Below are 25,832 nucleotides of genomic sequence, written 5' to 3' on the forward strand. Positions count from 1 at the left end.
CAGTAGGTACGGTTTTGTCAATATCATCTAATGAGCTTGTATCAAAAACACGACCTTTACAAAGATAAATGTGTGACTGAAGTGACCCTCTCCGTGTCGACATCCAAGGCTATGTAACATTGTTTGTTTTCGTGCGCGGCTGTGTGTCTGTACAACCATGTCCGCTCAGCTACTTACTGCAGATTGCGTCAGCCTCATCGGAACCATCTGCACACTCCTGTTCTCCATCGCAGCGCCACCTAGAAGGAACACACTGTCCGTTCTTGCAGGCAAAGTCTGTCGTTGCACATGTCTTCTTGGCTGTCGAGACAGAAGAAACACGTTAATGAGGGTGGAGTTCACATGATACATTTATTCAACCATTGGATGTGACAAATGTCAAAGTGCACATAACAACAAAACATGTTAGTCTGTAATCAAATGTTGACATATTTAATTTTTTTTTTTTTACATTTTTTGGCACTAAAAAACGAACTGGTCTTAGACTGGAAAAGAAGAACGAAGAGACATGGTATGGTATACATTATTTTCATATTGCTATGATTTTCTGTTAAATATTTTTGGGATATTATGCCCACTCATGTGGCAGGCTTTTGCTCGAACAGATGGAGTAAGCCGGTTCACATTTAAAAAAATGGCATTCTCCGCACCAGGTTCTTTGGTATTATATTTGGTACATTTCGAGGACAGTTATTTTGATATTCTGCCTCAGATAAAGGGAAGTTTGGGACTGAATGTGTATCACTGCAGAGGGCTTCCACAATCAGTGGAAAACACGTGTTATACAGAGCATTTCTAAAATATTGTTTTTTCATCATCAGGATCAGGAAAAAATCAGATACTGATATCGACTGATATCATACTTTTATGCTGATATTGGGCTGATAATTAACCATGCCTACGTTTTTAATGAACCTTAGTGTCATGAGCACTTTGAGTGCAACTTGAATGTTATATTTGAGAGAGAGAAGAGATGAGGATGCTGATGTTCTCATTGGGAGTGACCAGGATGGATAGGATCAGGAACTGCATACATCAGAGGGACATTACATGTTAGAAAAAGTTGGAGAAAAAGTCAGAGAGGGCAGACTGAGATGGTTGGGACATGTCCCGAGGAGAGATAGTGAATATATTGGTAGAAGGATGCTGCCAGGTAGGAGGCGTAGAGGAAGACCAAAGAGGAGGTTTATGGATGTAGTGAAGGAGGACATGAGGGTAGTTGGTGTGAGAGAGACACATGCAGAAGACAGGGTTACATGTACATACAGGTCACATATGGAAAAACCCTGAATATGTGACAAATGAGATGCAATTTAAACACACATCCCTCTGATTCTCAGTCATAACTAACACAAGTGTGGGTCTTGGAAGAATACGTAAGGGAGAAACGAGAAAAGAGAAAAAAATGAGGGGGAAGAAAAAAAAGTGAATGCAGGAGAAATAACAGAGGATATGGATTGTCCTTCACATTGTTGTGATCTGCTAAAGAGCTAAAGAACACTGCATGTCAGTGGAGGGACGGAGGCCGTTAATCAGAGAGCTAAGGTTGAACAACAGCCATGAGTGAGTGGAGAATACTTCAAGGTCTACAGTACGTGCAACTGTGTGTGTGTACATTCATCTGGGTGAAACACAGTAAAGTGGACAGAAGAAAATATTGCTCTTGGGAAGAGATTAAAAACACTTTCTCCATCGCCAAGGAAAAGACCAGAATATGACGACTACACCATGGATGAATTTTTTGTTGTTGTTTTTGCTTGTTTACAAAGTTTTAAGTTGTTAAAATCACACATACTATCCTGAGTGGAAGAAAAAGCAATGTACCTTACGATTTCTGATTTACAAATAATTACAAATGTCTTACAGAACAACAATAACAACAATTGCACAGTGAATTGAACGATCTTTGGATATGAGTTCTTACTAGTGATGTTATGATCAACTGGCCACCAATCAATATCGTCCGTTTTCCGGGGAAAATTATCTGATCAGCATGTGCCGATCAATGCTTTCCAACGTGCACAGGCTATAGTCTGTGTGCAGCACAGTGTCCCCTCCCCATTTCCGACACACTGTGCAGGCGTACTGAGACAAACCACAAACGATCATGTCTGCCATGTGGAATTTCATACCATTTGTGAGAATGATGTCGAGTTTGCATCCTGCAACACACGCCATGGAAAAAATATCTCGCAGGGGGGAGCTTGTTAAAAAGCTTCAACACAAATTTAATACAGGATGTGAAGAGCAAACACTTGGTGGAGTTGGGTGAATTTTTGAGGCTCACAGCAGAGAATGACAAGGCAGCCGGTGTCAAATTCCATAACAAGAAGACCTGTAGTACATCTTCTAAATGTGCATCCCTATTATGTCATGTAAACAGCCTTTGAAAGGTTATTTTTTAAATAAAACAGGTAGCCATGATGTAGCCAAAATGTAGCATTTTTTTTAAAATTCTGATACAACTGTTGCATTTATTTCTTATATTGACCTTTTTGAAAGTGCCATAGTTGACATTTGACACAATAAATAAACCATACAGTACATCAACCGTATATAACATAATTATTTTTCCTGGTGGAGTGCAATTATGTTCCTGGTACCAACCAAGAAATGTAATAATCTATTTTCACAGCCCTTAAAATAAAAAAGTCAAATAAATCCATCATTTATTTGCAAATATAAAGAATTGCTCACAAACCCATCCTGTAGAATAGATAGCGTGAATTTCAAACACCTTGGTTTCACAATGCAATTGCTGTCATCTCCTCCATGTATGTAACGACTTCACTGGGGGTATACAACCTCTCATGCTTGTCTGCACCTGCTCATACATCTTTTTATAGCTTCACTGGAAACATGGAACTGTTACTTGTTTTGGTTTCTAATCTCTAAGAAATGAAGAAAAGTCTTTCTTTCAATATGTTGGGGAATAATGTTTAAAACTGACACTGTGAAAGCTGTGAAAAATGACATATATTTTGCACTGAAGTTAAAAAAATGGATGGACGGATGAAGTATCTATACAAGCATCACAGATGATTGTTGATCTCACAACAGCACAATAATAAAAACAACATAATGATATTAATACCACCGGTTACTGTTGCAGGTATAATAACTAAAACTCAACTTCTGATGTCACATTTATTTAAACATTATATTTTATTTTATTTTCTATATAATATAATTATAAATTATTGTATAATTATATTATATTATTTTTTTATTTTTATATAAAATAAAATAAAAAATTATTAATTTCAACACAACACACTTCTGATCACCACAACACTTTAATGCCCTCATATTAAAGATACATAGGCTGATGCCGACTGACTGTTGTGACTGACCGGGTGACGTCAGGCTCTCAGACTTGACCTGCATTGATTTATTACACAGACAGACATCGATATCATCACTGTTATGCTCCACCAGACAAAAACGTAGCTAGACATTTCCTCCCCTATGCCCCACATCCAACCCCAACACTTCAATCACATCACAAGACGAGACATTTAGTTCTCTGGACTGGGTCATTGTTTTAATGAGCAGCTATCAATCCTGAAGGTACACCCCCACTGCATCTACATCTGCATACAGCTGAGAGCATATGGTGGGGTAGTCCTCTTTCATTCCTCTTTCAAAATACATTGTTATTTTCATGTAAAAACAACCATGTTTTGTGTTGTTTATATATTTTGGATAAATATATATGGTTAAATACGTGTGAAACTGAAATGTATCCTTTCTTTTTTGTTGATCACTGATATTTTGCTTACCTTATGTTCTACTGCTAATTACTAAAGAACGGAAAAAAGGTAGAAACACACTGAAATATGAGCGTTAAACCTTTCTTTTGGCATAAACCATGTCTATGTAGCTGTTGAACACCATATTCTGTCAAAATAATCCAAAATGACCGGTCAGCTTTTTTTATGACCACACAGTGTTTCAAAACAACCATAATCGGAAACACCGCTTGATGTATAGAATATTAAAATGAGCATAGCATATTAAAATTACATTGCAGTACATCTAAGGCTTCCAGTCTGATGGTAGAGGTTAGGAAACGCCTCCCACTACTGAGTCAAATACACTCTGAATGATACAGTATCGCCTCTGCTAGCACCATAACACACGTGCACACATACACATGCACATGCACATGCAGCACCAATGTCCCACTGCTGCCATTGAACCAAGGAAGCTGGGGGAGGTGCCACATTGTGCTATACGAGTCTGGCCCCATCCCCCATAGTACTGTTTCATTCATTAAAAGTATTTTACTGATGTTTGACAACTTAAATATTAATTTGAAATCAATTTGCCAAATGTTTTTTTTTATTAGCGTTTAACAAAAAGATGATTAGTAACAGTGATGATGGGAGCAATTTTATTTTCACAGCCAGACAAGGGAGTGATCATGTATATTAGTGCTTGGTTAAGTGACAGCTCTCATGAAAAATCAATAACTATGCATTCTGTAATTATTTTTTTGTGGAACAGACAGAACCAATGGGAATTTTTGCACACCCACCCAGACAAAAACAAAAAGAAAAAAAAAGTCTTTTTAACAAGCTAACATGTTCCTGCTGGCTGTATGAATCGACACTCACTGTGAGCCTTGTAATTCCTCTTTGCTGTATCGTCGCCATTCATGTCCCAAACTGCACACACGCGGCGCACGGCTGGTCAGCCCACATGACAAATTACCACCGGGCTTATTATCAAAAATCATGCACCCGCTGATTGCAGTTATTTGAGGTGTGGGTCGGTGGGGAGTGTAAAAGGGGGGTTAGGGGGTTTGGAGGTGGGGTGGGTTGGAGGTTGGAGCCTGCTGAGCATCAGCAGACAAAAGAGAGAAGGAATTATCTTCATGCTGACAAGGAAAAAAAAAAACGTTTAAAATTCCAAATGGCTAAGAACCAATAAGGATGTAAAGGTCGCCGGCCATCCCAGCATTTGAGAATATACTAACATTCTGTGCATGCTTTTGGCATCCCTTTTGAAATAGGTTCAAAGGATGCTGCAGAAGGAATTTTTCCAAGGTGAAAAATACAAAGGAAATCGCAAGCTGCTACTTTGCATAACTTAGACTTGCCAGAGGTGACTGTGGGTATGTGATTGTTTGTGACAAAATGACCCCGCCTCTCTCTGATCTCCTCACGCAACAAAACATTGAACACAGTCTCCATTTTTAGTCTTCTCTGCCACGCTCATTTGATTTTCCTTATCATCTTCCTTGCTACTCTCTCCTTCACTCCTTTCCTTGTTCTCCTTAGCAAGCAGCCCTTTCTTTTTCTTTTTGTTGTTTACTATCAGTGATGTTTAAAAACACATGCGTTCATCTTGACCTCAGAACTACACCAAAAATACTTCCGAAACAACACACAAATTATACCCAGACTAACTGTCAGTTGTGCTCAAAGTAAGTAAAACAGCCAATATTCCTTATCTTAATCACAGAATCACTTACAAATGAGAAGTAAACAAACGCAACCAGTATGAATCTGTGGATCAGCATCAGTACGGTCAGGAATGACCTAAAGTAACCTTCCACTGTGTTTTTTCTAATCATTGTGGGTATCAAGGGCATGTTTGTGATATAACAACTCTCCCACTTCTTCATGCTGCATGTTTCCCAGTCACCTAGGTGTATCCACGGATACCCTCAGCCACTGGAATACAAATACACACACGCAGACACACACACACACACACCATACCCTGTCTTCTATTCCGATTCACAGAATCCTACACCAACCCCCTTCACTGACATTCTCTTAATAATAGAGACCATCATAGGGGCCTTTTTGTATTTTAGTTGTGTATTTATGCACTAAAACTGAGCTATATGATACCGGTATAATTATTGCTGGGAAAAGTAAAGCTGTCAATATACATCTTAATGGCTTATAGCTCTAAAGACTTGGCTACCTACAACAAGTGCTTGAAGGTGATATTGTGAAAGTAACGTCTTTTAATGAGTCACAAAACAATGTTTGTTTTTTGACACTGAAATATATGAATGTCAATGTTTTTTGAGACCGAGTACACCACTATTATGATACAATATAATAATAATAATCATCATCATCATCATAATAATAATAATGATCACGTTTTTCTCTTGTCTACTTGCCTATGCTTATTTACGTCTGGGATGTCCAGCTGTCCTTTGATAGTTATAATACAAAAAAAAGTATGTATAATACAATATAAAAACAACATTACACATATATTTTAAAACAAATCTTTGTGTTTTTCTTAATTTTTTCACTTTTGCCGAGTTTTGGTTTATTTTATTTCCACAATGAGCCACATTCCACAGATGGCCCCTGTGCCACACTTTAGACACACATGTTTGTTTTGCCAGGAAGGCACAACCTTCTTGGCCATGTTAGTCAAGGCTTGGGTTGCATTGTGGAGGGGTTTTTACAGCTTTCAGATGTGCATTGCACGGCGTTACATAGCTCGATGGACACTTTGCCTTTGTTGATGGTTTTAATTACTGAATAAATGCATGACACTAGATACACTTACACATGCACCACATGCACCATGTGGCTAAAATGTCAACACAAATCTTTTCCATATATATCAGATGTGTGTGCTCCTGGCTGCGTTGTCCTCATGATACAGCGTTATTCAAAATCGTTTTCATGTTTAATCTAACCACTAATGTTGTTTCCCTGCCTTCTCCTTGTTTGTTTGTGTCTCTTCAGATCGCCCAAATCCTCCATGTGCCGCGCTAACTTGCTTTAAATTTAATTTTGCTAACCTACCTTCCTCAGCCAGGCTCATTTATGTTTTCAATCCCCTTTTTGGAACCATCATATATTAAAATAGCAGCTTTTTGCCTCTGCATCTGGGGTCCTGATGGTGACACCTTCTGATTTGGCACTGGTATTGGATAATACGTAAACAAAGGTTGTCCAATCTTTTTTTTTCCACCAAGGGCCACATAATAAAAAATAAAAGGATGCAAGGGGCACTTTAATATGATTTTAAATATGATATGATACTAAAATGATTCTGATTTGATTTGTTGCTGAATATTTTCTTGGTTTTTTTTGGGTTATATTTTTAGAATGTGCCATAAGCACACACTGAACAATACCCAACCCTAGACAGCAGTACTATCCAATATTCCATCAAAAATTATGTGCCATTCTATTTTTGCTTATTTTTTTCTAAACATTAAATTCCAAAAGTAAAAAAAAAAAAAAAACACACCCGAGGGAGTGTCAATGAAAAGACTCCTAGCAGGTACCCTTGGCTACACAATACAATAGTGGATATGCTGCTGGCTGAAGCAGACAAAAGAGATGCCAGGAGGGTGGAGGGTGAAGGGCAGAGGGTGGCTGCCGGTTGGTGATGAGGCTGGCAGGTTCTGGAGGCAGCAGCTTTTTTTGGTGGCAACAACAAAGCCAACCTCTTCATAGCCATCCAGAGATGCAAATTGCTCTTCATCAAAGTTTCACACTCGGCTTCCAGTGAACAAAATGTGAATGCCGGCTACTTGGCGAGAACTCTCTGTACAATCTCATCCTCTGTCCACTTTGATTGTTGTAACTGGCAGCAAGGTGAGCACACTGGTTCACTCGCATAATAGTCACATTTTCACACAAACTTGGCATGGGCTTCCTCTCTTATACCCCCTCAGGCCGAGCTTTCTTTCCACAGGCTGTTTTTTTTTTCGTATCTCGGTGTCCTGTCATGGCGCTTGCAATGAATCCTGCTTCAAATTCATCGAGCCGGCAGCCATCAAAGACATCCCTGCCAGAAGGGCGTTTAAACCTGATCAGCCTCATCCCTAAGGACCATGCCAGGGTATGTTCATATCTGTGCGCTAAAACAATTAAAAAAAAAACAATGGATGCATCCAATAATGGAGACTGGAGCTTAAATACTTTCTTCTCCCCCTTATATTCATCGCTACTTTGCCACAAGCAACAAAAAAGGGGGAAGACGGGCTGAGCTCACTGGCTCACAGCGATAACAGCATGGTTTTAACCTCACACAAGACTGTCTTTCAATATTCTGGGGAGGTCAGTGCGTTTTTTTAAGGCTGAGCCAACAGGTCAAATAGCCTACACCGCATTTGCATTTTTGGAGGGCATTCTTGGATAACAATGTTTTCTAATTTCTCTGTTTCTTTCTGAAAGTGTGTGTTTGCGTTGTTTAGTGAGGTGAAAAGTGAATCTCTTTGACATCCCAAAGTCCTGGTTCTCTTATCTTATAAGTTGATGTGAGTTTTGAATATTTTATTGTTTTACAAATTAGCCACCAACATTTACGTTTACTTCACTGAATTGGGTGTTACTAATTTGTATGTTAAGTTTTCTCCATTAACAATACTAAAACTCAATCATGGTAAAATAGTGGCATTATAAAGCAATATAAAGAAATGAAATGCTCAGGGTCTTGCAAAAAAAAAAAAAAGCAAATCTATTATTCTTGGAGGCCCCCATGTGTGTTACTAACAGATCCTTTCAACAAAAAGGAACTCAGGGGCCCCAGGAACTAAATCTGAAAAGCCAAAGTTGCTCCTTTTGATCTTGTGTTGCAGCTATTTTATATCAAGTGCCAAGACGATCCAAATGGGCAGCAGTAATCTGGCATTAGTTTCACACCTGATGGATTTAAAAAAATAGGTAGATGGAGAAAGAAACAGATGTTATGTGAACTTATGGAAATTACAGCAACATAGTAAACAGTTCTAACAACATAGAGTATTATAGAAATAATTACATGTTCCATCCATTTTCCATTTTCTGCAATGCTGGAGCCTATCCCAGCTGTCTTCGGGCGAGAGATCACCAGCCAATCACAGGGCACATATAGACAAACAACCATTCACACTCACATTCATACCTATGGACAATTTGGTGGGAGGAGAAAACCAGAGAAGAACATGCAAAGATGCCTGAGCCGGGAATCGAATCTGGGTCTCCTAGCTGTGTGGCCTGCGTTAAACCCCTTTTTTCCACCGTGCAGCCTTAATCACATGGTATAACAAATTATTATTATTTTTTTGTTCTTAAAAACAGATGATGCCTGATGGTTATTGGCCTGCATTCGCCACCAGTAACAAGCTTCATTTAACCGTCAGCCAATCCTCCGGCTTGGGGTCGGTGACAGTTTTTTGTTTTTTTTTTTCAATGATGCTCAGGATCTTTTAAGAGGTTTCAAATGAATTTCTTACTGCATCCAACCTTAGCAACAACAGCGAGCTGCCGGAGACCTTGCTTATGCAGCGCAAAAATCCAACTGTTTTCAAAGAGAGAAATGTTTATCTGTGATGTTTTATTGTGTAGGTACCACAGGAAGTTTCTAAAGAATCAGAGGTTCAATCCCAAATGATCTTTTCTCTCTTTGTTTGGTCTGTCTATGACCATATAATACGTACGAGCAATACGGGACTAGTCATTTATCATGTGCCCCAAGTTATTGTCTACATCTGTGACTGAATAAAGTGTGAATACGGTGGCAGCGTTTCTGATTAGTATTCTTTAGAGTGCCTGTGAACAGACAGGCCTGCTATCAAAATGCAAGGAAGTCCTCATTCAGGCACAGAGCGTGTGTGGGTGAGGACGACGAGACAGCGGAGTCCTGTCTACCATGTAAACAAACCTTTAAAGATCACATTTACAATGCTGCACTGTCTAGTATTGTAAGGTGTGAGTTATTTTAAATATCTTTAAGATTTAATAGTAGTCGACTGCCTAAATTAAGGACTACAACCATATGCGAGTGACACCAGCTATAAAAAGCTACACATTGTTGCATGTGAATACGGTACACAAAGAAAACTAACTGAATCGTTTTCACAAGAAGAAAGACCGGGCATTTGTGAAACAGGCACACAAGCTACGGTATTGACTTATGTAATTTTGTATTGCACAGAATCCGTGTAATATCATGACAAGGATGTTGTTTAAAGCCAATATTTTGCTACCCACCGTCTTCCCATTTTCTCTCTCCACAGAAAAGAGCGTTTCTGTGGCTCCACTCATTGGTACTGCTTGGCATGGCCCTTTTACACCTGATGGATAAGACGCCCACAGGAATTGACTGGGTACTGATAAAGGGCAGGCAGGAACGAGTGTGGGCTTTCGTCTCTTTTGCCCTCCAGAGAAATAATATAGAGTTCAGACAGAGACACTCCTTCCTACAAGCAAAGAGCCTTAGAGATTTACTGTATAAAAGCAGCACAGTTGGCTTATAGAAAGGTGAGCAACAGGAAGTTAAAGCTAAGAGAGAAAAAGTGAAAAGCCAATAATTGCATTATTGAATGTTTGTCACATAGACGATAAAACCAAATGTGTCCAAAACACGCGGGGCAGTTGTGTTTAAGTACAATTCATAACATGGTCCCATAAGGAAAATGCACATAGTCTGCTTTCCAAGCATGCCGCTGACTCATTCAAGTCAAGTGGTATATTCATTCATTCATTTTCTACCGCTTATCCTCACTAGGGTCTCGGGGGTGCTGGAGCCTATCCCAGCTGTCTTCGGGCGAGAGCTCACCAGCCAATCACAGGGCACATATAGACAAACAACCATTCACACTCACATTCATACCTATGGACAATTTGGAGTCGCCAATTAACCGAGCATGTTTTTGGAATGTGGGAGGACACCGGAGTACCTGGAAAAAAACCACGCATGCACTGGGAGAACATGCAAACGCCACAAAGAGACGGCCAAAGGTGGAATCGAACGCGGGTCTCCTAGAGGCCTGCGCGCTAACCACACGTGCAGTGGTTTTAAAATTATGTAATATTATTATATAATACATACTGTTATTATTAATATATATTAATAATAATAATAATAATAATAATAATAATACATAAGTAGCATAATGTTTAAATAATAAAATAAATGTTTTTAAAGCTGTGATATTATGAAAAGCAAACAAAACAAGAAAATAAAGTTGTAATATTTATAGAATTAAGTTGCAATGTCAAAATATGGAAATAACGGATACATTCTCCAAGAAAAAAAAGTTAAAATAGAAAAGAAAACAGCAGTAATAAAAAAAACAGCTGTGATTTTATAAGAATTAAGTCAAAATATTTTGGCAAAAAAAGTGAGTAATGTCATTTTAGTAGCATAGCAATAAAACAAAGGTGGAATCGAACTCGGGTCTCCTAGCTGTGAGGCCTGCGCGCTAAGCACACGTGCAGTGTGAACTGAAGTGTTATAAATAAAAGCTATTCTATAGCTATTGTACTCAACGCAGTTGTTTTTAGAGAAGCAAGACAGACTTTATACAACCTGCAGTGCCGCACCACACATTCCTGAGAGTGAAGATGCTTTAAGAAGAGATTGGCTATGGCATCTGCCTCAGTGTGCACTGTCCTAAACTCATTTGTATGGAGGCTAATGTCAGTCTAACCTTTACGCTGTGCACAGAGGTTCGATAGCATCAGCATAAAACTGTTTTAGTGAAAAGCCAATTATCTTCTCATGTACACAACAACACTCTGAGTTACATCCACACCAACAACAAGGAAATATGACCACAATAGTACAGTGTTTAGATCTCTGCACTGGCTTCCTGTTGGTCTTTGAAAGAACTCTGCTTGTGTACAAGTCTTTTCATAGTCTTGTGCCAAAGTATATCTCGGACATGTTAGAGCCACATGAACGGTGCAGATTCCGAGATGCTCAGGGAGTGGTCCCCTGCGGGTGCCCGTGTCGGAACTAAACACGGTGAGGCTCCGTTTCAGCTTTATCCTGCCAAAATCTGGAACAGTCTTCCAGAAGATGTGGGACAATCCTAAACTTCGGCAATGTTCAAATCCAGACCGAAAACCGTTCTAACTCTTCATTCATTAATTCATTTTCTACCGCTTTTCCTCACAAGGGTCGCGGGGGTGCTGGAGCCTATCCCAGCTGTCTTCGGGTGAGAGGCGGGGTACACCCTGGACTGGTTGCCAGCCAATCACAGGACACATATAGACAAACAACCATTCACACTCACATTCATACCTATGGACAATTTGGAGTCGCCAATTAACCTAGCATGTTTTTGGAATGTGGGAGGAAACCGGAGTACGCGGAGAAAACCCACACATGCACGGGGAGTACATGCAAACTCCACACAGAGATGTCCGAGGGTGGAATTGAACCCTGGTCTCCTAGCTTTTTTTAATAATTTTTTTACTTTCACGTTTTATGGAATTATTTTATAAGAATCTGATGTTATGATTATAAAATAGTTTAATGTTTTATGAAATGTTTTAAGAAATTTGACTTACCACATGTACGAATTGTTTTGCCTAATTGTTACATAATCCTTGATCATGTTAAAGGATCTGTTCCCATGAAAGAGACAGTAATAACTAAGCATCATAGTGTTTTGTTTAGTTTTTTCTTATGAAGGAATAATAATATATACAACTACAAGGGACCAGGAGTTGAACTGTCTAAACTCGAGGCCCATATAAAACTACATACACATATTGACACTTTCTCTACTTCAACGAAACACGGAGAAATCCCCCTTTCACCCATTGTATTCATGGGAAAAGCTCAAGAATCTTAATTGTATTACCAGGGGGCATCAGGAAGCAGAGTTAGCTCCCAAATCTAGTGAGTGAACACCAGAAATGGAATTTTGATCTGACAGACGAGAGAATAATCCCTCGCTGACACTCTGAAGCTGATCCGTCTTCCCTCCCCCATACTCTTTCAGGATATGTCGCCACTCCTTCACAGACAGAATTTCCATTGGTGTACCACTGTGGAAAATTCTCCACATTAGAGCAATTCGATGCAAACAGTTAAGTTGATTACACTGTTTCCACGCTTACGTTTAAATTGGGGAAGTGGGAATTCTTTCAGCCGCTGCGGTAATTGTGTAATAAATGGAAGTGGTAATGCACTTGATGCATTACTAATGAATGAAATGGTGTGACCAGAGTATTAAATAGTGTAATTTCATTACAAAAAAAACTCAACACTATTCAATTCTATGTGAAGCTTTTGCAGCATCTGTTCATCACAACCCCCATCCAACTAAGGGCCTGTGTAAGGGCATTAAATGTTGATGCTGACAAACAACTACAGAACCTCTCTGAAGACTTGACTTGAGTGTTTCCGATAAAATAGTTTGAATTGAAACAAAGCATGGGAAAATGTAGAGAGTGAACTATTCTATTTAATTATCATATATTTAATAAGTATATATCCCCAGAACTTGATTACGTCTAAGAATGTAACAGCACATTTACTTATTATAAGCATTTTGTGTGCAACCCTATCATCCTTTTGATTGCTATATTTATGCAAAATCAGTGTGGCAATGAAGTGATATCACTTATTCAGTCAACATAACTTTACACTGTCTCTTAAACAGTCGTGTCCAAAGTATTGGACCTAAAACAACAACAGTAGCAAAAATGAAAACACCAGTGGTAACTTTACAACAATAAAGTCAAAATATTAAGAGAATAAAGTTTTAATTTTCTGATAATAATAAAAATAACAATAATATAATAATAGTAATATTTTTAGCCTTGTTTCAGCTCTGAATGAATGTACGGATATTGGATTTTAATGCATCGTTTACTCTGTTTTTACTCAACTCTATTTTTTTCTCTACTGTAAAGCATCTTTGAGTACTCTGAAAAGCACTATACAAATAAAATGTATTATTATTATTATTGTTAGTAGTAGTATTATTATATATTAATTATATAAAACTATATATTATTATATAATAGATATTATTATTAATATGTATATATATTTATTTATTATTGTTATATTATTATTATTAATAATAATACATAAGTAGCATAATGTTTAAATAATAAAATTAATGTTTTTAAAGCTGTGATATTATGAAAAGCAAACAAAACAAGAAAATAAAGTTGTAATATTTATAGAATTAAGTTGCAATGTCAAAATATGGAAATAAAGGAGAAATTTTCCAAGAAAAAAAGTTAAAATAGAAAAGAAAACAGCAGTAATAAAAAAACAGCTGTGATTTTATAAGAATTAAGTCAAAATATTTCGGCAAAAAAGGTGAGTAATGTCATTTTAGTAGCATTGCAATGAAGTAATAAAGATCAACATGGTTTGTTAAGTCACAAATTAGGTTGGGGCAAACGTTATTTTTGAAAAGGATTTGCAGGAGTATAACATGGATATGTACATGTGAGTTGGTTAGAAAAGGAATGGGAAGTAATGAGTAAGGCGTGAGAGAAATGTTTGGGAGGATTCAACTTTGAACTCCTTGCCTTTCTCCCCCCCCCCAAATAAAGGGCAGCCATTGTCCTGACCAAAGGCCTTTAAGTCAGTGACAACCCCTTTGCCCAAACTATCCAACACATGGTGACAACTATAGGATTGAACTCTTAGATTAATGTTGGTCCCTTTTCTGTCCCAAACACTGGCTCCGGACTTTATAAATGTTCCCTCCCCAGCACTTAGATGAGGCACATACAAATACACACACACACAATTGCTTCATTGGCAAACAGGCACTAAGAATGAGTAACGAATGTATCTTCATATGAAGCACAAGCCAATTGTTTCAGTTTTTGTACATTTCAGTTATGAGATGAAAACAGACGTTTCCACGGTATTAGTATGATATAAGTTGTTGATTTCTGATATTCTGGTTACTACTCTCGTTCACCAGGTTAAATTCCAACGTACAGGCCCCCAGCCGGGGGACAACAAGAATTGCCAACCCTAGAGTGAAACTGAGTGGCTCTAGAGCCCTTGTCGGCGGGGTAAGTCCGACTATATTAAGCAGGAACATCTCCACCTTCTCCACACTCCTTCCCCGCCAGGAAGGTGACATTCCACGTACCGAGAGCTTGCTTCTACACCCTCCAAGGTCACCCAGCTCACTCTGGACCCAACCCCTTCATCTCCTCCAACGAGTGCTGATGTTGCCTCTTGAGACTGTGCCAGATGATCGCCATCGTGCCGTACCTCCATTCCTAGCACCACTTTGCTTGTGGTAAAATTCAATTCACAAAGAAGAAATCCTAGTTCGTGGAAAATCCACTTTCTCGGTCGGGTCTGGAACCATTTCAATGTGCTAAACGAGGGATAACTGTTGTTGTTATTTGTAATGAAACATTTTTGTCCTCTTCTAAAGAAGAATTAAAAAATGACCAATGTAGGGCTGGTTCTAAAAAAGTATATGAAGAGCATTCATGAAGAAAAAAGGTCAAATGACCACACAGACTGAAGAGAACATAACAGTGTATAAGGGAATTTAAAACAAAAAGGTGATGAGTGCAGCAGCAACACTTGAAGATCTTATGAAGAGGTGAGGAGGTCACACAATTTAATTGTCCAATTATCTACCGGTCAGGTGTGAACAAAGACGTGAAGGGAGAGAGAGACTGAAATTGTCCATATCTGTGACAGCCCTGTTTTCACACAGCATTTGTGCAGTTTTACAGAAAGTTGAAAGAATGCTTAGAGCGGCACGAGGGATGAAAATGCATGAATTGCATCACACCCTTCCAGGTCGTGATGGGACCGCAAATAAATTCTTTTGAAATCCTGCATGATAGAAAAGATTGAAGGGTCTTCTCATTCTGAAGACATCTTTTTTTTTTTTTAAATCAACGAAAAAGATGAGCACCAAAGAAGAAAAAGAAGGGCGAGATAGGTATGTACCCTTTGATCGACCTGTCTAACAATTCATCGGGAGGAGTCACATAGTGAGGAACTGTTCGTCAAAATGTAATATAGTTGTGTGACAGGTAATAACGAAAGTGGGCAATAAGCCCCTCTAATGGTAAAAGGAGATAAACTCGTTTCTTATACAGCGCTGTGAGACAAATAGACTCATTTCTCCAGATTGAAACTGAGGAGGGAGTATATTACAGAGAAAAGGCAGCAAGATCCATCCTGAACTGTGTAAACCATCTCAGTCAACGTAATGTGGATTGTGTGGTAATAATGTCAGCGTTTTTAATCTAGCAATATGGAAAGTCAGTCTGAATGAAATACCAGAGTGTTAAAAAACACCCGTTTTCATACGAATTGGTTATCAACCAGAATTTTAGCTTTGTTTTAGTACAACACACAACAGTTTGAGTATAATACTGTTCATTACCAACTAGTCTATTTGCCAATGGTGCCTCCCTCTTTAAAAAGGTATAATTTATTTGATTATTACTAGTTCATTTATAAATTAATTTGTTTTCTGCCAAACTATAATTATTCTCGACAATATATTTATATTTTTTCAGATTTTGGGGTGGGAAAAAATGCTTCAGATTGCTTCAAATACTCATCATTATTGTGTGGAATACAGTAATCAATAGTTTATCGGTTAATTAGATCCAGACTGTGATAAATGAATTTCTATGAATTAATATTTTTTGTAGTTAGAACACAGAAAACCTGTTCACAACCTTTTAAATACAATTTTAACATTATTAGAGACCTCTAGACATGAAATAACACCCCTATAGTCACTTTAGAATCGAATTAACCCAATATCCACCCACCCATTTTCCTTAACGCTTATCCTCACATGGGTCGTGGGTATGCTGGAGCCTATCCCAGCTGTCTTTGGGCGACAGGCGGGGCTAACCAATGACTAGCCAATGGCAGGGCACATATCGACAAACAACCATTTAGTAGACATAATACAAGTGAATTAGCCATTCATTCATTAATTTTCTACCGCTTATCCTCACTAGAGTCTTGGGGGTGCTGGAGCCTATCCCAGCTGTCTTCGGGCGAGAGGCGGGGTACACTCTGGACTGGTCACCAGCCAATCACAGGGCACATACAGACAAACAACCATTTAGTAGACATAATACAAGTAAATTAGCAATTTAACATATAAACAAAACTTGTGTGTATTGCTCTAAATGTGATTCGCTGCCTCACTCGATCACAATTTTTCGATTTCATAGTTGACTATGGCTTATTAGTAATTAAAAACAAAACAAAATCTTAGATTAAGCATTTTCAAGCATAAAAATGGCAAAAATAAACCAACACATCAGAAAACTCCACATACAAAAGACAGTAAAATCAATACGTGTGTGTGGTGGATACATATATATGTATATATATATATATATATATATATATATATATATATATATATATATATATATATATATATATATATATATATATATATATATATATATATATATATGATGTTCGATCGATCAAGATTGGCTTCAAAAGAATTTATCCGCAGAGCAAAAACTTTTTAAAGTGTTTCATGTGGGGGATCCAACAGAATTTTTGATAAAGATTTCAAAGGCGCACATGTAACAAACGTTGACTAAAAAGAGGCACTTGCCAGAAGTCAAATCTCTGAGAACAACAGCAGAGGAACGGCATATACTTTTAATAGATTTTTTTGTGTAATTGAAAAAGATTTCCTTGAAAAAGAAACAAGTGAGCTGGATATTTCACAGGCTATACTGTCAGATCAGCAGAAAAATTCCTCTTCTAAGACATTTCACATGCTGTCAATATCTACTGTATGTTCCATCAACCAAGGTAATACGCCAACAAAGCTCTTTTGGTGTTGTTTCGGAGTACTAAGAAAGCGCTTTTACTGCTTGGCTAATACTCTTTAACTGTTTAATATGGCCGTCTTATTACAGCACACAGACATTGACAGTAGGTAGCTTACAGAGCTCAACTCCATCGATCTGTTTTAGTGATGCTTAGGCATGACCGTGCTGAGGTTCGGGGGAAAAAAAAAGGGGGGAAGAGCAGCGAGGCATTCAGTCAGAGTGAGATGTGACTTTCTTCCCTGGCAATGTAGCGACAGCAGCAAAATCTCATTTCATGACTGGATGCCGTGTTGGTTAAGCCACGTAGCTGAAAGCCTATCCCCAGTAAAGCTTTAAGGAGACCGGGGTGGTAAATTCAACCAGGCACGGCTGAAGACGCAGGAGGTGAGAGAGTTAAGAAAATGAAAATCTGTAGGATGGCGTTAAGGTCGACAGCATGGGACAAACATCTGACAGCATCAGCTCCGGTGGTGGCTAATGGCTTATTGATTGAAAAAATGCTTTCCAGTTTGTAAATTCTTCATATGAACATGGGCAAAGCGATGCCTACCTCTATATTATTTTGGTATTATATGGGGGGGCTTTTTTTTTTACAGAGGCACTTTGACTGTCCTTGTTTTACTTACATTTTAATGCATCAGAAACAATTAAATAGAAGAATTAATGTGTTGTATAGCAGGCTAAATGTAACATGTAGTATTCTGCACTGGTCACTAGGTGGCAGTATGTTACTGTAACGGCAGGCGTATTGCGTATGAACTATAGAGGGCACTGATGTTCAGCATGATGGTTTAGAGCAGCAATTACAAAATAAATCAGGAAAACAAGACAACTACTAAGATGACGTTGCTTTGAGCGTCTGCATGGATACGAATACGAAATCATGTGTCGACTTCAAATGAAAACATGCTATCATGTGAATCTATGTTCTTATTTATTTTATGTTTTTATAATATGTTTTATTTTCCATTGCACGGGAACCGAGTGGTTAACGCGCAAGCCACACAGCTAGGAGACCCGAGTTCAATTCCACCCTCAGCCATCTCCATGTGGAGTTTGCATGTTCTCCCCATGCATGCATGGGTTTCCTCCCACATTCCAAAAACATGCTAGGTTAACTGGCGACTCCAAATTGTCCATAGGTATGAATGTGAGTGTGAATGGTTGTTTGTCTATATGTGCCCTGTGATTGGCTGGCGACCAGTCCAGGGTGTACCCCACCTCTCGCCTGAAGAGAGCTGAGACCCTCGTGAGGATAAGCGGTATAAAATGAATGATGTTATGATGTCGACTATATTGGGTAATATTATTGTAAAGATGACTATAGGGGTGTTACTTCATTTCTAGAGAGATCTAATACTGTTAAAAACCTCATTTAGAAGCCCATAAACCATTTTCTATGTTCTAACTCCAAAAATATAAAAATACCGCACTTTCACTCTAAACTGAAGCTATTTCTCAAAGACCCGTATTTTGTTTGCTAGTGTCTGACAATTGTGTGTCGTTTTTTTTATTTTTTATTTTAAGGCCATGTCAGGGGATGTGTACTGACAATCCACAAGCGAACGTTGTAAATAATTCCAGACTGTATACATGCTAACTGAGCTAACAATCTTGTTGCTGTGTGGAGCATGTCAACACACGCTCATTATTGGCAAAAAAATACAATATCAATATCACAGCCTATCAATATTATCGAACATCCCCAATTAAAAATGTCTTCCAATTGTTGAATATATTTTATGCTGACACTTTTCGTTTCCTTGCAAAACCGACTGGGCAACACAGACCGAACCCTCGAGGTCCTGTAGATCTTAATTATCATTTAAATTCAAATTATAATGAGCACTCAGTATGTGCCTTAACCTGCTCAGACAGCAGGACACTCCTGCAGCAGCTCTTCCCCTGCAGCAACACCCTTCCTCTGTGGTGGCTTAATAGCTTCTGTTAAGAGCTCTGTCCTTGGTTGCTTGGTGTGTCATGCAGGCCAAATTTAATGTGCTCACAGTGGGGGAAAAATAGTTTTGTGACAGGCAACTTCACGTGTCAATGTAGTGTACAAAGTTTGAGTTGTATGTCACCAAAAAAAAGACATCACCGAATGTTATTCTGGGACAGGATTGAATTAGTAAAAAGCACTGTTCAGCATACATTAATTTATAGGTTCCAATCTTGATGACAACGGTTTGCATTGTTATTGTGATGTGTTGGTTGATGAACATAACATAAGACCGCCTCAGTTCCCTTTGGACCTTTCACTAACGTTCACTACAGTAGTTAACCATCTCAATAATACAACTTGGAACCACACAAAAATCACCTTATTAGAAATGTCTTTCGTGGCGGTTAAGAATGAATAAAAGAACATGCAAGCAACATTAAGAATTCTTGTGCAGAAGGACAGTACATTCTTCACTTCACTTCAGTACCAAACAGCATTTATAGTCCAAAGCATGAGTAATATGAATTGGTTGCCTTAAAAAGGATGATACAAGTCTTATATGTAAAGGTCATTCAGAATTGAAACTCATCATTCTTTTATACCAGCACACAATCAAACGTCATTATGGTTTGGAGGACATGCGCGTCTGAATCCTCAGTCCAACTATTAAAGGAGCACAATGCAATATAAAAAGCGGTGGATGATCTCTGCAGCCGAGAACTAACGTACCGTCCTATATGTACCTTAGTGTTGCTTTCAATCCCTTTTTTTTCCCCATCCATGGCTCCAGTGAATAGTAATCTAATCTCTCTGATGGGATGATCTCGAGGTAGAAGTCCAATTATTGTCGAGGGGAAAAGAGATTAGATGTGTAAAGTAAATCGCCTTTGCATTCATGTGACAAGGTATATTATAGGATAATTCCTCCATTATATTCCCTAATGCTATATTTAGGCATTTTTAAGCAGGCTGTTGATTTTAGGATGTAGTATTTAGTAGTAGTATTTGTCATGACACAAGTGTAGTTCAAATATTTTTTTTCAGTATATATCTGAAATAGCATGCGTGATGAATAAAATGACTTAAAAACATACAGTGTAGTTCAGACAGCTGTTTTATGTAGTCAAAAAAGGTGTGACACACTTGCAGATTGAGGTCAGAACAGATGTGCCGTGCGTTAGAGAGATTATTTTTTTGCATGAGTGTGCTTGGATACAGACATGTTTAAATGTGTGTGTGTGTGTGTGGCCGGGCCAATAGTGGGCCACGAAAGCCCTCAGGACCAGTTGGAGTCATCATTTTGTCATTACTGTTTAAAAAAAAAACAACCTGGAAAAGATTAAAAATATGCAACAGCCTTATGTTGTTGGTGCAGTTTAATCAGTTTGAGTCATTAGCTTGGTTTCTGCTACAGGTAGTGACACTGACGGTCAGCACTGAATCACAAGCTTTACTTACAGTATCTTAAAAAAGACGAAAGAAAAGCAACATTTCCAACAAGAAATTACACGTGTGACAGAAAGTGAGTCCTAAAAATGGAGCCAATGGAAGACTTTAAACTCGGCATGCCTACCGGGCTCGTGGCAGCAGGGGGGGCTGCTGTGACCTTGTCTTAGCATTAGGGTGCCCAGACATTCTGTTCTCGAGATTCATACCATAGTCAGGTATTCACGCTTGGAGCAATGTGATCATTGATAAGCATGTGTTAATATGTCGAAAGGCAACAATTATGTCACTGTACTTTGTTCTTACAAATTTTATACCATAATATTAATTCATTCAATCCCAGCCATGTAATTTACATAAATTTTGACACAAATGTAGCCATATATACTGCATATTTTGCCAAAATATATAAACAAAAATGCCACAAAAAGAAAACAACATGAAAACAACCATTTTATTTACAAATATAACACTATGAACTAGTTAAAATTTTCACAATTGCATCTGAACTGTGTGTGCACGCATTAAAACCTCCTTCCTGCAACACAATGAGATGATTTTGCACATTGTGGTTGCCGCGGAGCATGTATTACAGTAATATAAAGGTTGTGCTGTTATAAAATTCACTTCTGCCACCTTGTGGCCATTTTAAAACGTAAAACTTTACCAACCGGGGACACTTCTATTGTACAGTTGCATCATCACCTCTTGCGCAAAAAATCAGTTGGGTTGATTTTTTTTCCTTTGGTAGCGAATGAGTTAAGTTTTCATTCATTCATTCATTTTCTACCGCTTTTCCTCACAAGGGTCGCGGGAGGTGCTGGAGCCTATCCCAGCTGTCTTCGGGCGAGAGGCGGGGTACACCCTGGACTGGTCGCCAGCCAATCACAGAGCATGTATAGACAAACAACCATTCACATTCATACCTATGGACAATTTGGAGTCGCCAATTAACCTAGCATGTTTTTGGAATGTGGGAGGAAACCGGAGTACCCGGAGAAAACCCACGCATGCACGGGGAGAACATGCAAACTCCACACAGAGATGGCTAAGGGTGGAATCGAACCCTGGTCTCCTAGCTGTGAGGTCTGCGCGCTAACCACTCGACCACTGTGCCGCCCCCGAAATGTGTTTATTCATGAATATTTTGAAAGCAACTGCCGCAAATGCAAATTCCCAATTAAACTGCAGACATCCCTCAAATTTTGCAGTTTCAGCCTATCACGGTTTTCCCAAAAATGTACTAATGCGCATGCAGGTGTGTTACATGGGGTGTGGCTTGCAACTTCAGAACAGGAAAAGGAATTAACTTTAACTGCTTCCCTCACCTTGTTCACAGCACTTATGTGAAATAATCGCAACAATCTAGCACGAGGAGATAAAAAAAGAGTAATATAGATGTCTCTATCACAGTTGGAAATGCACAACGACAGCATTATCTGACAGCAAAACAGACGTCAGCAAGCTTTATGACTGTGTGTAGAAATGAGTAGAGACAGCGATGGATGCTCTCTGTTTATGTGTCTCCTTATGATGAGAAGGAGGCAGATGTGGGGGAAAGACGAGGCAAACACATGAGGCGAGAGACATGATTAGAGATACAATACATAAGAGAGGGGGATCATGGGGGGGGGCGGGGGGGAGAGTAATGTGCTGCAGGTAGTCTAGCAAAACCAATTTGTGTTGCATCAAGATGAGCGGGTGATAGCGTCTCCTCATTTCCCTTCTGAAAGATTTTAACCGTACACATCAGTCTCTCCTTTCCTCCTTCACAAAGTCTACGATGGAGAACAAACGGTAAGCAGAGAACGGAAAGGTAAACGCGTAGATAGCGCAATCTCCGATTCTCTGGCAAGATCACGGCTAATAAAGGAGACAAAAACATATCACAAGTGGGAAAAAGGAATAAAAAGGAATAAAACCCGCAAAGACAATAAAGTTATATACAGGAGAGCTTTCATTCATGTGGAATCTGAAGTCAAACTAAATCGCACATCTGTACTGTATATGACCATAGAGTATTGTTATGTGCAGGGAGACATCAAAATTTCATTGCTGCTGCTTCAAAATTGGGTCACTGGAGTAGCAAGTTAAAAAAGAATACAGAATATACATCAGATGGAGAGAAAGAAGCTGCTTCTGTGATGTTTCTAACCAAGGAAGATGAAATACAAGACCAGTAAACATTTAATAATAAACATAGTACAGTGTGAGAATAAAAAAAAATAACATTTTACATTCTCTTGACACAAATATCAGTAAGAAATATATACAGTAGACGGCGTATGGGAAGTAAACATTCCCAGCAAGAATCCGCCTCAGCATAGAAGCACCAAGTGCATATCCCTATTCTACATTAGGACAAAAGGATCCCCATTATACACAGGGCAACGCTCACGGCATGGCACAAATTACTTGTGCATGCTAATTCCAAATTATTAAATGTCATCAATAATGCATTTATCTAACATCGGTATTACAAACCTCCATAATTGATGTGTACACAAGTCATAAATAATGCATACGAACACTGCCATGGCCTCTTACTAAAGAGAACAAAAGTGACACAAGCACAGACCATTAAAAAAAAAACTAAAACAAGCAATATGTTCATGTGATATATATAACAACAGATGCTTGTTATGATTTTAATGTTATAATTACAACCGGTGAGCTTTGCTTTCAAGAACTACGGGTGTTGATTTTCAAATCAATGCTGAACACCAGCTCCCCATTAAATCCTAATGAGAGACTATAACACTGTGAGAGAATCTAGCACCTTCATTGCATCTTTTATTTGACCCTCTTCCGTGTGACTTGGCATATTAACCTCGTATTCATATGTTACCAATTAGGTCAATTGCCATTGCCAACTATAAAGGTTTGTTTACATGTCCATATCTGTACATATATTATCATACTGATTATATGGCCAAAATGGAAAGGCAACTGAGGCACTTTTACAGATAAAATAAGACAATTAATTCCAGGTGGTCTGTTAGAATACACACGTAAAATAGTAAATAGTATGCATGGATCAAACATATCGTCTGATCCCCCCCCACCCCCCACGGCCCCTCCAGCCAATTTTGTTAACTTAATATGGCCCACGAGTCAAAAAGTCGATGGACCAAATCAATATGAACCAAAAACAAACAGTAGTTTGTTGTGCAACACAGAAGCAAAACTGTCCATCACTGTTTACCAAAGTCAACAGTTATGTGTGAAAATATCTTGTTTTGCCGAAAACACAAAGGTGCGCCTCCATGGATGACTAAGAAAAAGAGAAGAGGAAATCAGAAGATAGTCACATTTTTAAATAAAAATAATTAAATACCAGGATTGTTATTCAGTGGATAATTGGTAGAATTAATTGCTGCAGCTCTAATTATAAGTATGTGTAATCTCATGACAACCTAAGGCCACATTGTATTCATATTAATGGACAAAGAGCAAAACCCCAGGCAATAGAATATTATTATAGTCAATGACTTTAACATTCACTGTCAAGAGGATCAGGGCCAAGTACATTTTAGGATACCTTGAACTTTCAAAAGTTATCCAAATGAAAGAAATACGTCTACGTCGTCCTTCTATAAATTTTACAGCTCTTTCTTTAGTGCTCGTTTCGGAGGAATGAAAAGGACAGAGTAAGAGTATGCACTTTACAACGTGTAGAGCATCATTCACTGTTATGTATATCTCCGTACCTGCTTGGCATACTCGGGAATCACACCACCGCTCACATTCAAGTACAAGTACATAGTACATACAAGTGGGAGTCATATGTAAAACTGAGGGTTCTAGGAATTTAAATGAAGGCTCACAGCTAACTTTTCTGCATGGTGTGAGAGAATTCGACAATAAAACGTGAAAAAATAATACCATTTTAATCATTATATGTTTCAAACACACACAGTAAACTGTGTACTGACTTTGCAAGAATAATTACTACTTTACCGAGCAACCTCACCAACCATGAACCTCACCGCATCAGTGAGGATGCAATCCTGAATGTGCCAACATTAAAAAAATGTAGATTTACTTTGTTCCCCTTTCACACACATACTATAAAAAGTGTCTCCAGGTGTGCATGTGACTGTAAGAGCACACTGTGTGGTGGTTTCAAACCAAGTCCTCCAGTTAGTAGTTTCAGCAGGGCAGTGAAGTGTTTGTGTTTCATTAGGTGCCATTCATGTATTCAACCCCGGTGAACTGCTATTGGAACCAATGCCCTCATAAGCCATCATTACTCATTAAAAAGATGAAGAAGTGGGAGGAAGGATGTAGAAAGAGACAAGAATGTGACAAGAAAGCAAGAAAGACATTCCGAGAATAAAAAAAAAAATAACCCTCCACTCTTGCAAGTCTTTATGCTCTGCCCATTGACTTGTGAGACTGCCTACCACTTGAGCTGGTCTTTTGCCGTTTACAGGACTTCGCCTTCTAAGTCCTGGGAAAGTCCAGGAGCCAACGGTACTTTGTAGGGTTTCATATGGTTTAAATTGAACCAAATTCATGCATAGCACTGAAAAAGCTACTGTATCAACAAGAATGGATTAAAAATTTGGCCTCAAAGTGATTTGTTGCTCAAGTCATACCATGCAACTAACCCTGTTAGGCACGGGCCGAGACTGTGTCTGGGCTGAGAGCCTCTTCCTTCTGGCCACACAACAGGATAGAAATATGGTAATACTGTAACACAGCTTCTCAAATGAATACATGCATGGGCGATCACACCCTGAATATCATCGCATTTGATATTATGCGCTAAGTGAGGTGCTTGTGCTTAAATATTCAGCCACTTTGCAATAATAGATCTAAAAGGAAAGCTTAGGTGCACCAATATTACATTGCATGCAGCTTCATCCCAGCTCGACAACTCTCCCTAATATTTCTGAAAA

At 38.6% G+C, this 25,832-nt stretch overlaps 1 protein-coding gene across 4 annotated transcripts in view; it reads right to left on the minus strand.

The window, feature by feature from the left end:
* The window catches only part of lrp8 (low density lipoprotein receptor-related protein 8, apolipoprotein e receptor), a 123,886-nt gene that overhangs the window by 70,050 nt on the left and 28,004 nt on the right, over positions 1 to 25,832 (minus strand). For all 4 annotated transcript variants that reach the window (XM_058072224.1, XM_058072223.1, XM_058072222.1 and 1 more), the window contains exon 4: positions 178 to 300. In XM_058072224.1, the coding sequence (XP_057928207.1) occupies positions 178 to 300 (123 nt within the window). The remainder of the gene's footprint in view (positions 1 to 177; positions 301 to 25,832) is intronic.

Source organism: Doryrhamphus excisus, chromosome 5 (assembly GCF_030265055.1).
Source record: "Doryrhamphus excisus isolate RoL2022-K1 chromosome 5, RoL_Dexc_1.0, whole genome shotgun sequence".
Taxonomy (NCBI): Eukaryota; Metazoa; Chordata; class Actinopteri; order Syngnathiformes; family Syngnathidae; genus Doryrhamphus; species Doryrhamphus excisus.